The sequence below is a fragment of the Phaethon aethereus genome (assembly GCF_964289735.1).
Source record: "Phaethon aethereus genome assembly, chromosome: 16".
Lineage (NCBI taxonomy): Eukaryota > Metazoa > Chordata > Aves > Phaethontiformes > Phaethontidae > Phaethon > Phaethon aethereus.
The window spans coordinates 1,505,273-1,523,027 of NC_138592.1; the positions used below are offsets into that span (position 1 = coordinate 1,505,273).

Genomic DNA, 17,755 nt, shown 5'->3' on the forward strand with positions numbered 1-17,755 from the left:
GCGGCCGGGCACCTTCCCCTCGGGCGTCCCCGTGGGTTACAAACCTCCCTGTTTTCAGTTGCAGCTTTTTGGGTATTTTTGTGTAGCTGGCCCCAGGGATGCGATTTGGAGCGGTGGCCGTGCGAGCCCTCCCGGGTCAGGGTCCCCTCTCCTGGGGAACCACAGCCCCGCTCCCCCGCCGTGCCCAGCCCAGGGGGAAGGCTGGATCGTTTCTCAGGAAAAGCTCGTTAAGCAGGCACTGGATTTCTTTTTAAAAAGCAGCTCACGTCTTTTCCAGAACTGGATTTATTGTATTTGTAATTGTCTTAAGTTTTTTCGATCTTCCTCTGTAAGGACTTTACATGCCCCCACCTTTCCTGCCCCAAGGGATGTCAGCAGTACCCTCATTCAAGCATTTTATTAGTTTTCCCCTCTGAGAATGGCGATGAACTATGGATTTCTGTCTCTTCTATGCTGGGTGCAAAGTACTCATCTAGCGTACGGGTGCTTAAAGTCAATTTTGTTAAATCTTTAGGTCAATTTTCCATTTAATGCATTTTATTAGTATTCTCACAATACAAAGAGAAGGCTCAGGACTAAAACAATCCATTTATGGAGACAGACGGACACGTACGGTTTCATACCAAGTTTATTTCTTTTTTTTTCCTTTTTTTTTTTTTCATAATCACTTCTTTTGCACAACAACAACCTCAAGTTGACAATGAAATGCACGCGGTAGACCGAAGGGAACCGGACGAGGCTCTGTTAGTGATGGAAAGTCCTTCCACGTTGCCGCGCCAGCTCCCCGCCCGGCTGCCCGCCCGGCACGAGCGAAGGCGGCCCAGGCTGCGGCAGGAGGAGCGAACCCTGCCCGCGAGGGCAACCGGGGCGCCGAGCCCTGGGGTTACGGCTCGGCGCCGCGGCCACGCAGTCATCTTCCAAACCTCCGCCTGCAGCCGCGGGCCGGCTGGTTCCTCCCGGGGCGGACAGTTGCGCACCACGACTCGGTGCTTCGGCACTTCCCATTGTCAGAGCACGTCAGCGCCGCGGATGCGCCGGCTCTCCCGCGGTCCCCATGGGGTGGGGAGCCTCGGCGTCCCCTTGTCACGGGGCGGGGGGAACTGAGGCACGGGGGATGCCGGGGCTGGGCCGGCCGGCTGTCCCCCGCGCTCGGGTCCCACCGCCCCGGTGGTGGGTGGGGGCGGCTGCCTCCCTGCACCTCGGGGACCACGGGGTGGTCCCAAACGTAGGCGCTGGCCAGTGCCCCTCTTCTGCTTTACTCGAAGACAACTGACTACAAAGGTGGAGTTTATTGGTCTTACTATGTCATCTCATCCCTAGCGTGGATGGGAAGAAATCTCTAGCACCGTAAACAGCCATTCCCTGACTCATTTCAAGTGGTATAAGAGTGTATGTGCATATATCGTTTCCACGTATGCGTTTCTGTGCGCGTGTGCACAGCCACTGCGAGGGAGGAAAGTAATGCAGCGGGATGGGATTAAACGAACCCCACGAGACAGGCTTTGCAGAGCCAGGGCCAGAGAGCCACACCGGGCTAAGCAAAAGCAAGCAAGCTGAAGTTTACATTTTAAAAGGAGCAGCAATACCGACCTACCCCCGAGGTAGGATGCATGCAATCGTGAACTGCCACCGTCCCTGGAAGGTCAACTCAAAAGTAACCCCACGTCTGGTTTAGAGCAAGATATTTTAATGACTCAATAAGACAAGGAATAGGCTCAGTCCAGAAGCAGTCTGAAGGGCCAGCAGCCTTGAAAGCGCCCAGAGCTCTTTGCTGCAAGGGATAACGTCAGCGCAGAGCTTTAGTTTGGCATACGAGGCCGGTCGTCCCAGCTCTCGTGCAACTTCACTCATCGCCCGGCTGTCGGTGCCAGCTGGGAGCTCATTTAGCTTCAGCTTTTCCATCTTGCTCAAATCAGAGGCCCTTCTCCAGGAGTGCTCTCTGCAACGTGTATGCATGCACGTAATAAATTGTCACCATCTCGTCTTTCCCCCCTCACACAACCGCCAACGTTCGCGGCCCCGGCCGGGATGCTGCCAGCCGCCCCGGGGACGCTCTCCCTCCCAGGCACCAAGTCTCGTGTTCATACGCTGCTGAAAAATGGGGCTGCTCACTGTCGTCACAAAGCTTGATTCACCAACACCCGGGGACTCGATGAAGAACCTCAAGCCCTGCCATAAGGAAGGTGGCCCCAGGAATTAGGGGGCTGCACGCCGTATCTGTGGCTGAGGGACACGGGAACGGTCCGGGAATGAGGGAGGCTGGGACGGTAAGGGTGTTAATGAGGATACTTAATTAGTCTCAACTGAGGCATGAAGTATGCTGCTGCACACAGTCACCAGCAACCCTGGGAGATGGAAAGGCGTGAAATAACCGTGACCCCGGACTGTGCCGCGTGCCGGTCGGGCAGGGCACCGCGTTCGCCGCTGGCGGCAGCAGCGCCAGCCCCGCGGGCCTGGAGCGGCGCGGCGGGTGGGAGGACAGCCCTCGTCCAGCCGAAACCGCAGGAGTTGGTGCACACAGCCAAAGCGATCGCACATTTCCCTGATAGCGTCCAGTGGCACCGGACGAATGTCAAGCTCCCCAACATCCCTACTGCGTTCATCTGCACCGGGCAAACGTCGCTCTGCTACACCTAAAGCATCCGGCCCCGCGGATGAGGCCGTTTCCTTGGCACAACGCATCTCGGCAGCAGTTACCTGACGTTACCGGTGCAAAACTCCCTGCACGTCCCTGCTCCTCTGACGCAGGCGCTTACCCTGCAGTAACACGTTTTCCGGCCGCGGCCGCTGTCCCTCACAGCACCGACCCAACGGAGGTGAGAAAAATGAGATTCCCAGCGCTCACACCTGCACGAGCACCGTGTGCCGGGACACCCTCCTGTGCGTTTCCCGTGGGATTTTTTGCTGGGCAGAGCTATTGCAAGAATAAGTCCCCGCCTGAGACCCAGGCTGGCCTGCGGGGAGGGGGGAGAGCGGGTGCCGGGCAGCACGAAGGACGAGATGGAAGATCCAGGCAGGACCCGAGTCCAGAGGCTCGGCAGCCGTTTGGGGAGGACGGCTGTAAGCAGCACAACCTGCCGCCGACCGCTCCTCCTTCAGCACACGCCGAAGCTCGCAGCTCCTCCGGCTTCCCCGGGGCCGCGGGGAACAGCCTGGACTCCCTCACCAAGGAGGTTTGGGTTAACGCTAAATTATATGTACCAGAATTGAAGCGTCATCTCTATTAAGCCTCTCAGTCCTTCCTTCTCCTGCCCAGCACGAGGGGAGCCCGTCCCCGCTCTCACCGCCCTGCCCGCAGGACTCAGCTGCCTCCAGCTCCCGACTCCGTGATTTTCCAGCCACTCTCCGGTGCGGCATCCCACCCCACGGGCAGCCTGCCTTTGGCTGGCCCAGCCTCCGACTCCTTCTGAGCCCCAGGGAGGGAGTGAAAATGGTCGTTTCTCTTGTTTTAAACTCCTGCTCATGAGTACAACATTTCTGATAATAATCATAATAATAATCATAATAATCATAGTACTAAAACCGGTATTTACAACAAGCTCCAGGTCAGAGTTACACACCAAGCAAACACTCAGCACCACAGAGAGTAGGACAGGGTTAATATCTCGCAGATACCTTCTCAGATCCCACCAACGCGGGACACAGACATTTGACAGTTTCAACCATTTCTTACACACAAACATTTCGCTTAAATTACTTTTAAATTTTTTTTTTTAAACTTTTTAAAATTTCTCGCCACTATATGAATGAGGTGATGCTGGCGGTGATGCCGCGCTCTACACAGATGCTTATCTAAGACAGATGCTACTATAAACTGATCATTAGCTACTGTTAAGAAATTCAACCCTCAGTTTCCTTCCCTTTTCCCTATTTGCCCTAAATCTTTTTTTTTTTTTTTGTCACTGGGCAGCGCGGGGCCTTTCTAACAGTCCTGTCCTCCCCCCGGCCCGGGAGGAGGGGTTTGGGAGTAAGGTAGCCCTTCCTTTTAGGAGCAGAGTGTCCCCTAACATCAAGCCGTGGCCATCGAGGGATCTCTCCCGAATCCAGCCGGGACTTCTGGGGAGGTTCGCAAAGAGCCCCCGGGTCTGATCTCCAGCAGCTGCTGCTCTTTGGCTTTCCGCGGGGTTTCTGCGACCGCCCGATGCTCACCCCAGGCTGTGATCAATTTTTTGCCTAATTAAAACACAGGGAAGGCACGAAACCTCAGCTTCTGACAAGACTCCGTGATGATTTCTTTTTCAGAGGGGAGGAGAGGCAAGGGTTGTTGCCTCTCGTTATTCCCCGTGCAAACCCCTCATCGTCACCGCCTGCCATCGCCGCATGGAGAGTGGCCCCGGGGAGCCCCGGGCCGTGCCGTGCCGTGCCGTGCCCGCCTCTGCACCCCCTGTGCCTTTAAATTATGCCCCCAGGATCCTGCAAAGGCCACCGCAGGAGTCCTTCATCCCACCCACAGAATGGCTCTTCGGAGGCACGGCGTGCGGAGGACACCAGTTACTAATAATTAAAGGTCTCGGTGCCTCGGATGCCCCTTTGGTTTATTCTGGGGACTGAGAGGGCAGCCAGGACGGAGGGGCCGTGGCGAGGCGGAGGGAGCGGTGCCCTGGTGTAAATGCCGCCCTGCGCCGTGTCCCCAAAACACTGCACCGCTCTGTTAAAAAAATAGCGACCCAGTAAAGCACTGGACAGAGGGGAGTTCTTGTTACCTTCTGCCTCGCATGAAAGCAGCTTCCACCGTCTCCTCCGAAAAGCTTTGCCGCGGGACCGCGCTGCTGCAGGGCTGAGTCCTCAGCACCGCGTCCTGCGAGGCCCCGCTTGCCGGGAGGTGGCCATTCCTGCTCTTCAGATGCAACATTTCCACTTAGGTTTTCAAGGCAGAGGCAGGGCCGGGGCGAGGTGAGCAGGTCTGTGGGTCCCAGCGGGAGGGTGGCAGCCCCTCGCAGTGCACGGTGGCTGCTCGGACCTTGGCTATCTCCGTAAGCCATGACTCTAGCAGATGAGGAAGGCCATGGGCTTTGACATTACTGCCGTGCTTGCATGTTCTCTATTCATCCCTGCCTCCATCAAGAGACAATTTTTTCTTAAAAGTAGGCCTTGAGAAGTTAAAGATAGACAAGGAATGAGCATGGGGACATCTCTTCACCCTGACTGCAGAACTGCTCCCCTCTTGGCTCCCTCTCACCCAAAGCCGCAGGTCTGGCGTGCCCTTGTCTCCCAAGGTGCTGCCTGCAGCCCGAGCTCCGGGGCTCATCTGGCAATCTCTGGTCTCAGTGTCTGCCCTGTAATGGCACCAAAGCGTCACATCCACCCTTGGAAAGAGGGAAGGCTGATTATTCTGTTCACTAAAAGGCTACTTCACAACCATGCACCGTCGCTATTGGATTTGCTTTCTTACTAGAACGAAACCTCATGCTTTGGGAGCGCTGGAGAGCCCGCAGACCACGCACCCTCTCCCAGGGCTCCGTGGAGCTGGGGATGCAATCGCTGTCTGCGGTTCTCCTGGGCTGGTCGGCCAAGACCTCTTGGTCTCCGCTCTGCCAGGGACAGGCCGGCTCAGTCTATGGGCTCCTCCAGCCTGTGGCCAACCAGGGCATCAGGCGGTGCCCACCATGAGGGGGACTTGCCGCTACGGGGCACCCGGCACCGAGCTTTGCGTGGAGACCTTCACCTACGTTCACAAGGGCCATGGAAGAATCATCCAAAGATGAGGACTTTGGGTGACTGCCTGCCTGGGCTGGCTCCAGATGCAGCCACGAGACGGGCGGGGGTCTGCATGCCACAACTCCTGAGCCATCCCAGCCCTCTCTTGTTCCTCTCTCCTACCACTGGCAAACATGGGGCTGTTCCCTATTCCACTTCACACACAGAAATTATCACTTACTTCCCATTATTCTGAAAGTGGTATTTGGCTCAGAGCAAACACCAAGAGGAGTAAAAGCCCCGGATAAGAAATCCGTATCTCCGTGACGCTGCTGGTTGAATTTATTAATATCTTAATTTTTTTTTTACATCAGTTTAAGAAATATTTTTTTAAAAAAGGACAAAACCCTCCAAAGAAGCTGTTTGACTGACTGATCGATTCTCTATTTCATGTGAACTAGTTGCTATTCTGCTTAGAGGACCCTATGATCTGTGAATCCCCACAAGTACTGATGATTAAGGATGCAGAGATAGAGAAGCGTGTAGCTGGGGGACAAACACCAGGGGAGGGGGGGGATGGAGAACCGAATGTTGCATCTAGACAAACAAAATAAAATGTGTTGGTTGGTCGATTGGTCGGTTTAACAGGAATCAGGTGCTAGATGTGTAGAAAAGCCCTTTATCCAGAGATCTCCTCCCGCTGTTCCTTGTTCCTGCGAACTTCAGCTGCGTGCAGTTCCTGCAAAGACGGGAGAGATGACACCAGGCTAACACCTTCTGCCCTTGCAGCCTCTATTTTCCTTCTCTCCTGCACACAGGATTTGCACCAGACAAAACAAAAGAGACCAGTTTCCCATCTGACACACCCCGAGGACAGTGGGTTACGCCTGCAAGGAGCGAAGCACCTCATCTGTGGGAGCCCAGAGGTGATGCAAACCTACAGCAAACGCCTTCACGATTCCCCTCTTCTGCAAAGCCCTTCAGCCACGCAGTCACCGGGCATGGAGTGGGCCTGATCCTGTGCCTTGGGCTTGCACTTACCAAGATCAGCCAGAGGGTATTTTCTTTACTGACCTTGAAGGACACAATCCCCCTCCTCGTGCTCCTCCGGGGTGGTGCTCCTCCACAGCCCGCTTTCCACCAGCAACAAAACACCGCTCTCTTGTGCCCATCATTCTGGGATGACCCCGCAGGGACCAGACCCCAAACCCCCTCCGCGGGCATCAGCACCCAGCCCTCTCCCGGGGCATCGCACTCGCCTTCTCGCGGAGCCGCTCCCTCAAAGCGGCGAGATGTGCTTCGCGGATCTCCCTGCTCAGCTCCATCTTGTAGTTGAGCTTCTCCTCGGCCAGGCGGCTGAAGTTGTTGTTCTCCTCCAGCGCCTTGTGCAGCACCTCCCGCTCGTGTTCCCGCTTCTCCGCCAGCTGCTTCAGCACCTGCGCCTCCTGGGTCTGCCGAGGCAAGGCGATGGGAGAGGTGTAAGGGAACCAAAGAGGCTCCTTTAGCCTTCAGCTTCAGGCTTTCTGACCATCTCCTCTGCTCAAAATCACTCTGCCATCCCCTCCATCCCATAACGCTCTTGCTTGGAAGATGCTTTGACACCTTTTTCCTGCTATGGGGCAATGTCTGCTGGGTCCGGTGCTCTGGGCAGGCAGGTGATGCAACACTGCACCCACCGGCTCGGCAAAACTGAGGTGACAGGCGTGCGGGCACAGAGTCCCCTCTCCGAGTGTCACCTCGTCCTTTGCATTATTTCAGCTCTCTCTCCCCTTACCCACCACCGTTTGTAACATTCACACTTTGCCTTACTCTGCTGGTTTGCTCCTTTTCAATAGTTTTCACCAGAAGGCATTTTCTATGGCACGCACAATAAAATGTGGGAAATAGCACAGCCAGCTGTTTGAAAAGCAAGGCTGTATTTAGGTTTGAAGTTTAAGTTGGGTGTGCGACCAACTGCTACACCTCCTGGAGCGTTAGCTGGCAGGAACTGTCCCCCTGGCCAGGTCCGAGAGGACCCCACACAGCTCTGCGGTTTAAGGGCAGGGTGATGATCATCAAGTCCAATTCCCTGCCTAAACCAGGCTGCAGAACCTCACCCCAGGACTCCCATGTCTCCCCCGGCAATTTACAGTGGACTAGAACAAGAAGTGTAAGAACTATTTCCAGCCTTTTCGGATTGCTCCTGCTAAGCCAGTTTTAGGGTTTGGTGCAATTAGTACCTGTCACAGAAAAGTCACAGAAAAGTCCATGCATCCACAGGACACCTCGTTACCTTTCTCCTCTCTTCTGCAGCCTCCAGCCGCCTCTGCAGCTCCTCCAGGGACAGGTCCTTCTTCTTGGGAGGGGAGGAAAGGATCGGGCTCTCAGGAGATAAATCTGAAGGGGACTTCAGGATCACTTCGAAGCTCTGGCCTGATGCCCTCTTATCCAGCTGCTTCACCTCCATATCTTTGGGGGGAAAAAAAACCCAGAGGCTCTGTGGACCTGTGACACTCAGGAGTGTGTTCACCTGGGGGCACCGAGCTCCTTACATAGGAATTAGGGTGTCCCCATGTCCTGGCATGGGTGATTTTGTTCTATCTCCAAAATTTCCTGATTAATGATCAGCTTCATTCCCCTCCAGGCCAATGCAATTAATTTAAACTCGCAGCATAATTACAGAAAGGCCATATTGCTGTTAACATCTTGTATGTCACCCCAGTACGGAGCAGACAGCCTCTGCAAGCAGCTCCTTTCTGGGAAAATGTGGGTTGCATTAATAGAATACCCTGTGAAAGCAGATTAAACAGAAGGACCCCAGGCTGAGGCATGGCTTGCTGCTCCAGGATGGGACAGCCCAGCGCGCTGATGCGCTCCCACATTGCCTGCAGGAGCATCTTGCAAACGATGCTGTAGCTCCTGCGAGAGCTGGTTACGTACCTCCATACTGGTAGATGGTATTAGGATGGGGCTGGGTGTGGAAACAGGAGCAGATGAGGGAGAGCAGAGACAGCTCCTTCATTTTCTCCTTGTAGGCTGAAAAATATGAAATAGCAATGAGAAGAGAGTCTAATGGCAATGGCAGCTCTTTTTCATGGAGAAATGAAGCAAGTAGACACAAGGAAACCCATCCGCAGCTATCAGACTCTGTGGAGACTTTTCCAGGCTGCCATAGCTTGCCAAGAGGTCTCCAAGGAGCATCTGTCCTACAGCTGACTAAATTAGCTGCTGCTGTGGCAAATGTCATGGGAATCACAGAATCACAGAATCATTAAGGTTGTAAAGGACCTTTAAGATCACCAAGTCCAACCATCAACCCAACACCACCATGCCCACTCAGCCATGTCCTGAAGTGCCATGTCTACATGTTTTTTGAACACCTCCAGTGATGGTGACTCCATGAACCCCCTGGGCAGCCTGTGCCAATGTTTGACCACTCTCTTGGTGAAGAAATTTTTCCTAATATCCAATCTAAACCTCCCCTGGCGCAACTTGAGGCCATTTCCTCTTGTCCTATCGCTTGTTACTTGGGAGGAGACCAATGCCCATCTCAACACAACCCCCTTTCAGGTAGTTGTAGAGAGCGATGAGGTCTCTCCTCAGCCTCCTCTTCTCCAGACTGAACACCCCCAGTTTCCTCAGCCGCTCCTCATCAGACTTGTGCTCCAGATCCCTCACCAGCTTTGTTGCCCTTGTCTGGACACGCTCCAGCACCTCAATGTCCTTCTTGTAGTGAGGGCCACAGTAGGAATTTACCACATCTGGAGGTGTAAGTTTCTGTGCAGGATTTTCCCTCCGAAGGAGCTGAAGCACTGCAGCCTGTGTAGTTAACCACATCGGGACAGCTGCCCAGACCTTTCTCCATTCCCCTTCCTGACTCAGAAGTAAAATGATGCCCATCAACACCTGGAAACATTGCTTAACCCCTGGCAAGTTCCCAAAATTTCACAACTCGGCATTTCTGACATCAGGGTGCAAGATGCAGTCAGCAATGTGTGAAGAAATGGTTCAGGTGTGCTGCTAATGGGGGGAAGTGCTGTAACCCAACTTATCAAGGTACCTCCTTCCCTGCAGAAGCAGATAAGGAGGGATGTAAGTGGATTCTATCACCACCTTGGCCCATGCAGGCACAGGTTGTTACTGGTCTGCAATCACAATAAATGTTGTTCCCTGCAAAGGACAGGGAAATACACAATCCCTTCAAGCTCTGCTGCCAAAGCCCCCCAGTTTGCTCAACATTCCTGTGACTGGAGACACACCACAGCGTCCTCAGTGATCACATTTAAGACAGCGAACTGTTAGCACACACTTAACAAAGAACCTCAGAATAGAAGCAGGACTTGAAAACAGAGAGGTGCCTTGTCAGGCTGTCAAGTTCTGTATCACACCAGTGTAACCCTCACAGCATCACTGCTATGTCACAGGTCAGCAGCTGATGGCTCAGCAGTGGGGGCTGCTGTCCCACGGATGCTGTGAGGCTCTGCCCTAGACTGGCTGCTCAGGGGACACTCGGGCACATGGGGATAGAGTCTTCATGGCTGCATGTCCTGCCAAACCTGCCCTGAGCCTCCTTGTGCCTTCCTACCTCCAGCATCCACCACAGGGCGCAGGCATTCTGGTGTCCAGCCTTGGCTCTGCCTCTGGATTTCGCACATGTCCTTGTGCTTCTGGTCTTGGTTTGTCCCTTCCTTACTGAGATCCTGTTTTGACCTCCAGCCAGAGGTAAATCTGCAACCTGCTGCCAATGCCACCTTCACAGCAAGACCCTCCACTGGGTCAGGAAAGGGAAATCCCCAAAGCTTTCTGATATGAAAAGGCATTAGAAGCAAAACAATTCCAGGGGGAAAAAAAATCATTCTGTGTACCATGTGTCCTCAGGAACGCCTTTCAGATCTTCTCCTCTGCCTTCCTGCAGCTGCTCTGGTGGAAAACAGTGGTTTCATATGTCTAGTTCATACTTGCACTTATTTTTCCTCCTAGGTACAGACCTTCATCCTCCTTTTGCTAACTGCTAGTCCCTGAAGCTCAGATCTTTACTGAACATTTTCCAGTCTGCTCCACATTCTGATTTTAATACCCTGCCCAGTCCTGCTGTTAAGTGTAAACCAAACAGGAACAGTTTACATCAGCAGTGCCAGCCACAGAGCAGGACATCTTTGGTTTTGTTCTTAATGAAAAAAGTCTTTGGAAAGCCTCTGAGAGTGCTGTATCGTACTAGAAGTCGTGGCACGCAGCAGTAAGCTAATGTATCTCATAATGTGCTGCCAGGAGCCCAGAGGAGGGTCCCCTGGACTAAATGAGAGACATTATCATTTAACAGAAACAAACCATGTGCCGAGATCGTTGCTCTACCATTATGTCCAGCCCTGGGTGAAACCAAGATATTAAGCAGATGTGCCATATCCCTGATCGACTAGTTTAATTGTCTCAAAGCACTTGTTACAGAGCACGGTGCTTCATATTTCATTACTTGAATTTCAGTAGGTCTCCCCAGTACTGGTTTCCCGGCCCTCTGTGTAGATGAGTGTATGTTGCAGTCCTTCCTTTCAGGAGGTCTGATTTCGCAGCTGCCTCCACTCCATCGGGATCTTGCCTGTCCCGCTTTTCCTTCTGTAGAGCAAATGGACCGTCCCACTCCGTCAATTAAAATGAAAAGGAGCGAGAGGACAAAAGGACACCGCTTCACTGAGCCGCAGCAGTGCTTTAATGAGCTATGGAAGTGCTGTGCATCCTTCTCCAGACGCTGGAGCCTGCAGCTGCACCCCGGCGCCAGCCATCAGATGCAATTAGTAGCATGCGGGCACAGAGGTTGGGGGAGCAGGGCTGGGAGCTGCCGGGGCCCTGGAGACCGGCAGGGGAAGAACCCAAAGAGCCCCGACCAGCTGGGCGGCCCTCATTGCCAGGCAAAGCCGCTCCAGCCCTGCCGCTGCCGGGGGGGATGGGGACGGCAGTGGGAATGGCGGCAGCGGATCGAGACCCCCCGGCCGGTACTGGGGAGCGGCCGCTCGGCCCCGGGACCCCCGGGCCGGGAGCTGTCCGTTCAGCACCACCCTGCGCCCCCCCTCCCGCGGCCCGGGAGCTGTCCGTTCAGCACCCCAGGACCACCCGGAGGCGGGAGCTGTCCGTTCAGAACCACCCCGCCCCCCCCGAGCTGTCCGTTCAGCACCCCCGGGGACCCCCGTCATGGGAGCTGTCCGTTCAGCACCCCGCCCCGAAAGCTGTCCGTTCAGCACCACCCCGCCCCTCCCCCCGCGAGCTGTCCGTTCAGAACCACAGCCGCCGGGAAGCCCCCAAGCAACACCAAGGCCGAGGGATTCGGCATGAAGAGGAGGAAGGATGGACCCTTGAAGAAATCACCCCTGATCCACGCCCCGAGAAATTAACGGACCTCTGAACCTCTGCAGCCTCTGCTCCAAAGCCAGCGGTTACACCCATGGGACACAGAAGCAGCCACAGTGATGCCCGTGCCCTCACGCACTTTTGATCTGACACGTTGAGTAACAAACAATAGGCAGTATGTGTGTCCAGCACACTGTTAAGAGACTAAAATAAGAAAAGCATCCTGTGAGGAGAGGTAGGTCCTTTGATACAGTAAATAAAAGTAAGAAACAACCTCTGGGTCACTGTTTAGGAGACTGTGCCAATGCAGATCTAACCCAAGATCTCCTGAAGCAAGACTATGTCTCAATCACGGCCGCATCAGAAAGGGCATGCTTAAAACTCTCAGGGGTAAAAGATCAGCATTGCAAACCTCAGCACTAAAATTTACTTCAGAAGTATCTGCACTCAATAAATATAAGGTTTTGAGGACATATTTATGCCAGTGGACAAAATTCTGGCACCAAGATAAGATAGCTGACTGGCCAGAATATGACATGGCCAACAAGTCCCTTCCAGGAGAGACTGTATGTCTTCCAGTGCACAAATAGACAGGAAATGCCGAACTTTTTATTTAAGCATCTATTTGCATTTTTTACTTCTGCTAGGTTAGTAAAAATAAATTCAGCTTACACAGAACAAATATTGTATGGGTGTATAAATTAGCAAGGCTATCTGGCTCAGTTCCTAAGGGACTTTACACCAAAGCATCACTTTAGTCTCAGAGGTGCAACCAGAGCTTTGCCTTGCTGACAGGTAGAGGATTAGGACAGGCTGCGCCCTCAGAGACGGAGTACTGACATTTTACATTTCTTTTTAGGCAACCACTGCAATAGAAGGATCAGTAGCGAGTTCATTCACTCTGGTACAGTCTTCTCTAAGTCATAACACTTCACTGCTTCCATATTAGAACTGGGGTGAAACACTGCAAATAAATCGGCTGCGTAAATTAAGAAGTGAATAAACTGTAGAAGGTATAGAAAATATATCAGAGTCCCATCCTGCAAAGTGGGGTAAACCTGTGTTTTATTGGATTCATAGGACCCTAGGAAGCTATTAAGCTACAATACTAAAAAGGTGCAGTCAGTCCCTCAACATTTCTGAATAATTATACCCAGTAATCAGCACAGTCTGACCCTGCTCTGTTTATATTCCATTGCACACCCCATGCAACAATTAATCTTCATTAAAATTTTTCATCTAACTTTTCTCTGCACTGTATGTATTGCATGGGCAAAATTACTTTCTCCCTGTTGCAAGGAGGAGAAGGGAGATTACCTGGGCCTTTGCCAAGCCACCAAGAGGGTCAGAGTGTGCTCAACTTGCTTTCTCTCTAGTGACTCATTTCCTGTGCTCCCTCTAGTGCTGTACGGCACATCCTGCATTTCCATATCCCTGCAGCTTCGCATGAGCATATATACAGCATTTATCCATGTAAAGTGTTTATCTCCAAGTTAACCCCTGGAGACACTATCCAGCTGCTCCCTGAGTGGCTGCGGTGCAGGAGATGGAGGAACAGCTGGGGACGGGTGCAGTGCATGAGCAACGGCAATGATCTTCCCACCCGCAATGATCTTCCCACCCGCAATGTGCCAGGACAGCAGGGCTCACCACCCATCATTGGTTAAAAAGTTGTGTTCTCTGCTTCCTCACCAGTTAAAATTAAACTGCAGACTGTTTGAGCGGCCTGTCTTTGTGCTTGGTGTTTCATGACATCCAGCAAAGCACAGTGAGGTCATTTAGGCACAACACCAATACAGAGTCATTCATAATGGGCCAGAGGCACAGCAAGACTAATTTATATGAATTCAGGCAATTTGAATGGATGAGACTGCATGTGCTATGTCTGATAGCAAGGTCAAAGGAAGGTTATTATAAGAAAATAATTTGGTTTGCAAAGATAAATTTGTAGAAGTAAAAATTGCTTCCATAAAGAATATTATATCATGAAAAAATGGGAACAGTCCAATTATAGATGTAGCCAAAGCACAAACAGAAGGTAGAGGAGCTGGAGAGACAGGGAACTGAGTCCTTCAGCACAAAGACTGCAATGCCACATACACAACAAGAACAACCATAGTCCTTGATAAGCCTTGGGAGTACAACAGACTCTAGGTACTCTTACCTGCTATGAGTTCTATCATAAAAATAGCAGCCAGACCTTCACTTCAGCCTAACTCACTTCCATCTTCTTGCTTCCCAACTTCCAAAAGCAGGTCAGCAGAAGAGCTCACACAACCAGAAAACACTGGCAGGTTGGTTGGTTGGTTGGTTGTTTTTCAGAACAGTGGTTGTACCCCACACTGATGCCATTCACCATCTCAGCTGCTCACCATGAGATTTGAGGCCTAGAAGTTACCAAGGGCTCATGTGGAGTTTTTCATAGAACAAGCAGATGTGAGGGTTACTCTGCCTTCTGTCGGACATCTGCTAAGCTACCACCCAGGAACGGTTTCCAATCACCCGCCTCCTTCCCCCCAGGTTTCATTTGCAGCTCATGAACACCACATCAAGCCATGTTATGCACAGCCAATGGATTAGCAAATCACTCAAGCTGTAGCACTGGAACATGTGGGCTGCCCTCAGGAAAATAACCAAGGAAATCTCCTCTTCGACGGGCTCAGCAAGGGAGAAGGGGCCTAGCTGTGCAGCAGAGACCCATCAGCCTGGGTTGGGTGGGTGATTGATTGTCAGGAAGGAGAGAAGCATGGTTGCTTGATAAAGCAGAGGAAGGAGTCAAATGGAGGCAGCTGTTCCAGAAAGTGTGTGGATTTGGGGCAAACATAGGTTCAGACCGTCAGGTCTGGATGAGACAAAGAGCTACAAAGGAGCTGGGGACTAGATAAAGCAGCAGTTCATGAGACAGTCAAAGACAGGAGTCCAATGCCATGATGCGTCAGGTACAGACATGCCGTGTGACCACAGACAGTCATTTGGTCTCTTTGGATCTTGGTTTCCTTTGCATTAACTGAGGATTATTGTACTTGCCCATTATACAGTGGTTTACTTGTATAAACTCATTCAGAGAATGTAAGATTCTCTAGTACAGCACTAAACATGTAGAGGTACCTTGACAGAATAAAAGGATTGTTTGGAAATATGCTGAGCAGCTCATCACTAGTTGGGATGTGGCAAAGTGCTATAGCACATGCCCATGGTCTTTGGTTGCTCTCTAGCTCTTTTGTATTTCTAAATCAGAAGCAAAGATTTGACCATCAATTTAACACCCCTCTGGATAGGAGACTTTTTTTTAAAACGTAATCTTACACCTGGAAGAATAAAGCCCATGTCAAGCCCCTGTAGGGCAACTGGGAGGGATTAGCCAGGCATGTTGTTTCCAGTTAATTTAGGGGTATAGAAGTTTTAGTGAGCTTCAGGTCGCTCCAAGTATTGTCACCAAGAGTCACGAGCCCCAGTCAGCCTAAGAAAGCTTGAAGTTGCAATCCATCCTGCTGCCCATGCTGCTCTCTCAAAGGTCTTATCTGCAGCCTTCCAGTTGCCACATCAGACCACTAAATCTCAGCTTTTTCTTTGCAGAAGGAGAATGTGTTAATCTGATAAAATAATGCATTCACCAGACCTGAACCAACACTGATAAGCTCCAATAAAGGGCTCCTTTGAGATATCTAAGGGATCTTCACATCAAAGAATATATGCTTTATATTTTAGAAAAAACAAATATTTTACAAGAATTTAGATCCCTTGTTTGGATACAGTGGTAAAAAACAATAATAATGATAAAAATATAAAAAATGCCTACAATAGATTCTTTTGGCTTGTAAAACTGAAGTCCCAATAAAAGTACCATAAATTTCTAAGGCCATATAGACTCCATCAACACCTGAAGAAAAAGAAAATAGTGATTTCTTGAGTACACAGAGAGATGGAGAGCTTGATAGAAAGGATTCTGACTCTCCAGCATGGGCAGTAGAAGTGTCAGGACAGGGCAATACCGTATGGTGTCCACCAATACCATCCAGAAAAGGGATGAAGGGGATAACCCAAACCTACATAAAGTCACACAACTCTCACATTTCAGTGTAGGAGGGGAAAACCTCAGGATCTGTCAAGGCACATTTACCATGCCCAGTCTTGAGGCCAGGAATGACAAACCAGTGTTTCCTCTTGGCTCCACCTTCTCAGACATGCTAACATCAGAGAAAAGCCCAGGAGGCTGTCACCTTACTGCATCATTTCATAATCTTGTGTCTCTTTATCCAACCCAGATGCCTACAAATGGTGGGGAAAGTCATACAGTCCTGCAGAGTCCAGCCAGACTCCTCTGCTGCGGTGTACAAAAGCACAAAGCTTGGTGCAGATGCTATGGGGAGGAGGTGTGAGGGCTCTGCCCCTGCAAGGTCTGCCGGGCGGCACGGCCAGCACCGCAGCTGAGCCTGCACTGAGCATGTGCCGCCGCGTCCTCTGCTCTAGCACCAAAAACAACCGCCACGACCAGGAGAAAACGCCTGAGGTGGCAGGGAGAAAAGAGTGAGGACTGCTGGGTGGAGGGAAGCAAGCCCTGTTTCTTTTCATCCCAGGGATTTGTTTGTTTAAACAAACCCAAGAAAATCTGCCCAAGGGGGATAAGCCCCTGGGCGTCAGCTGCAGACAATTACAGCTGCTCTCCCTTCAGCACGGATTTGCTTTTGCTGCGGATAAAGAAGGAAATAATGAAGAAAGCAAACAAGACTCTCTCCTGAATTTAAGGATTTGCTTGCCTTTTTCTCTTGCCGTTCCAGGCTACTCTCCATTCCTGCTGGAAGCGCTACAGGCGATGGGGAGCTGCTCCCTGCAAAGGCAGCTGGGCGAGGCTCAGTCCCGCGCCCTCCCTTGGCAAACATTGCCCTATTCTCTTTCCTCCTGCCACACCACTGGTTTCCCATGACTTTCTACTCCTTCAAATTGTTTCTCTACCTGATCTGAGCCACAAGGCAGCGCAGCTTCTCTGAAGCACACGCTTCTTCATGATCCTAAGTCTGCTTTGACAGTAAAACTGCATCTTCGGGAAGATGAAATATGCCAGAGGCATGTGGTGGGTTGGGAAGGCGAGAATGCACCAACTGGAAAATGCATGTTATGCCTACGCGTGTTTCATCCGCCACCTCATCCATCTCAGGTTCAATGCAAGCTTGGCTTAGATGGCTGGTAAGCCTAAACTGTCCCTCCCACTCCCACTCTGCAAACGAGGTCCGATCCTGTTCTGTAGGAGAGGAAGGCAGATGGGTGGGACCTCCCGAGCGTGCACTGCCGCACACGTTCATTGAGACGGGGATACTCGCAGAAATATATACAATAGCTGGAGATTTTCTATCACAGAGGCAGATTTTTTCAATACTGCTTTACGATCTTTAATTGCATGCAAAGCCCGCTCAGGCTCAGCTGCACCCTTACACACCCCCCCCCCCATCCCCTCACCTCTCTGTCCCTCTCTCCTCTGCCTTTCCTGGTTTTTAGAAGGAGAAAGGAGGAGAAAACGCACAGCAGGAGACACGGGCAAAGGCCAGTGAAAGAAGCAAGAATTGTCGCCTGGTCTCCTTCTGGCTGCTGTCCTGCCGGGGGGGCACAAGGCACTGCCCACTTTTCCTTTTTGTCTGCTGTTCCTGTTCAGCCCGACATCCTCCAGGACGTAGCTTCCCCCGCCCAAGCCCCCCTTTATGCACTGCAGAATTCAGAGCCATTTCAAGAGAAAACTTGGGGGTTTTTTTAAAGAAAAAGACCCTCTAAACCCACCCACCGTTCATTGTGCAATTTCAGGCTTTTC

The 17,755-nt window shown here is 51.7% G+C and overlaps 1 protein-coding gene across 1 annotated transcript; it reads right to left on the minus strand.

The window, feature by feature from the left end:
- Positions 1-6,316: 6,316 nt before the first annotated feature.
- Positions 6,317-8,665, minus strand: STMN3 (stathmin 3; the record flags this gene model as incomplete). The annotated part of the gene is made up of 4 exons (XM_082007450.1): positions 8,557-8,665; positions 7,910-8,085; positions 6,897-7,088; positions 6,317-6,376 (listed from the first exon to the last, which is right to left on the minus strand). The coding sequence occupies exons 1-4, from the start codon at positions 8,636-8,638 to the stop codon at positions 6,317-6,319; spliced, it is 510 nt and encodes a 169-aa protein (XP_081863576.1). The 5' UTR covers positions 8,639-8,665.
- Positions 8,666-17,755: the final 9,090 nt, after the last annotated feature.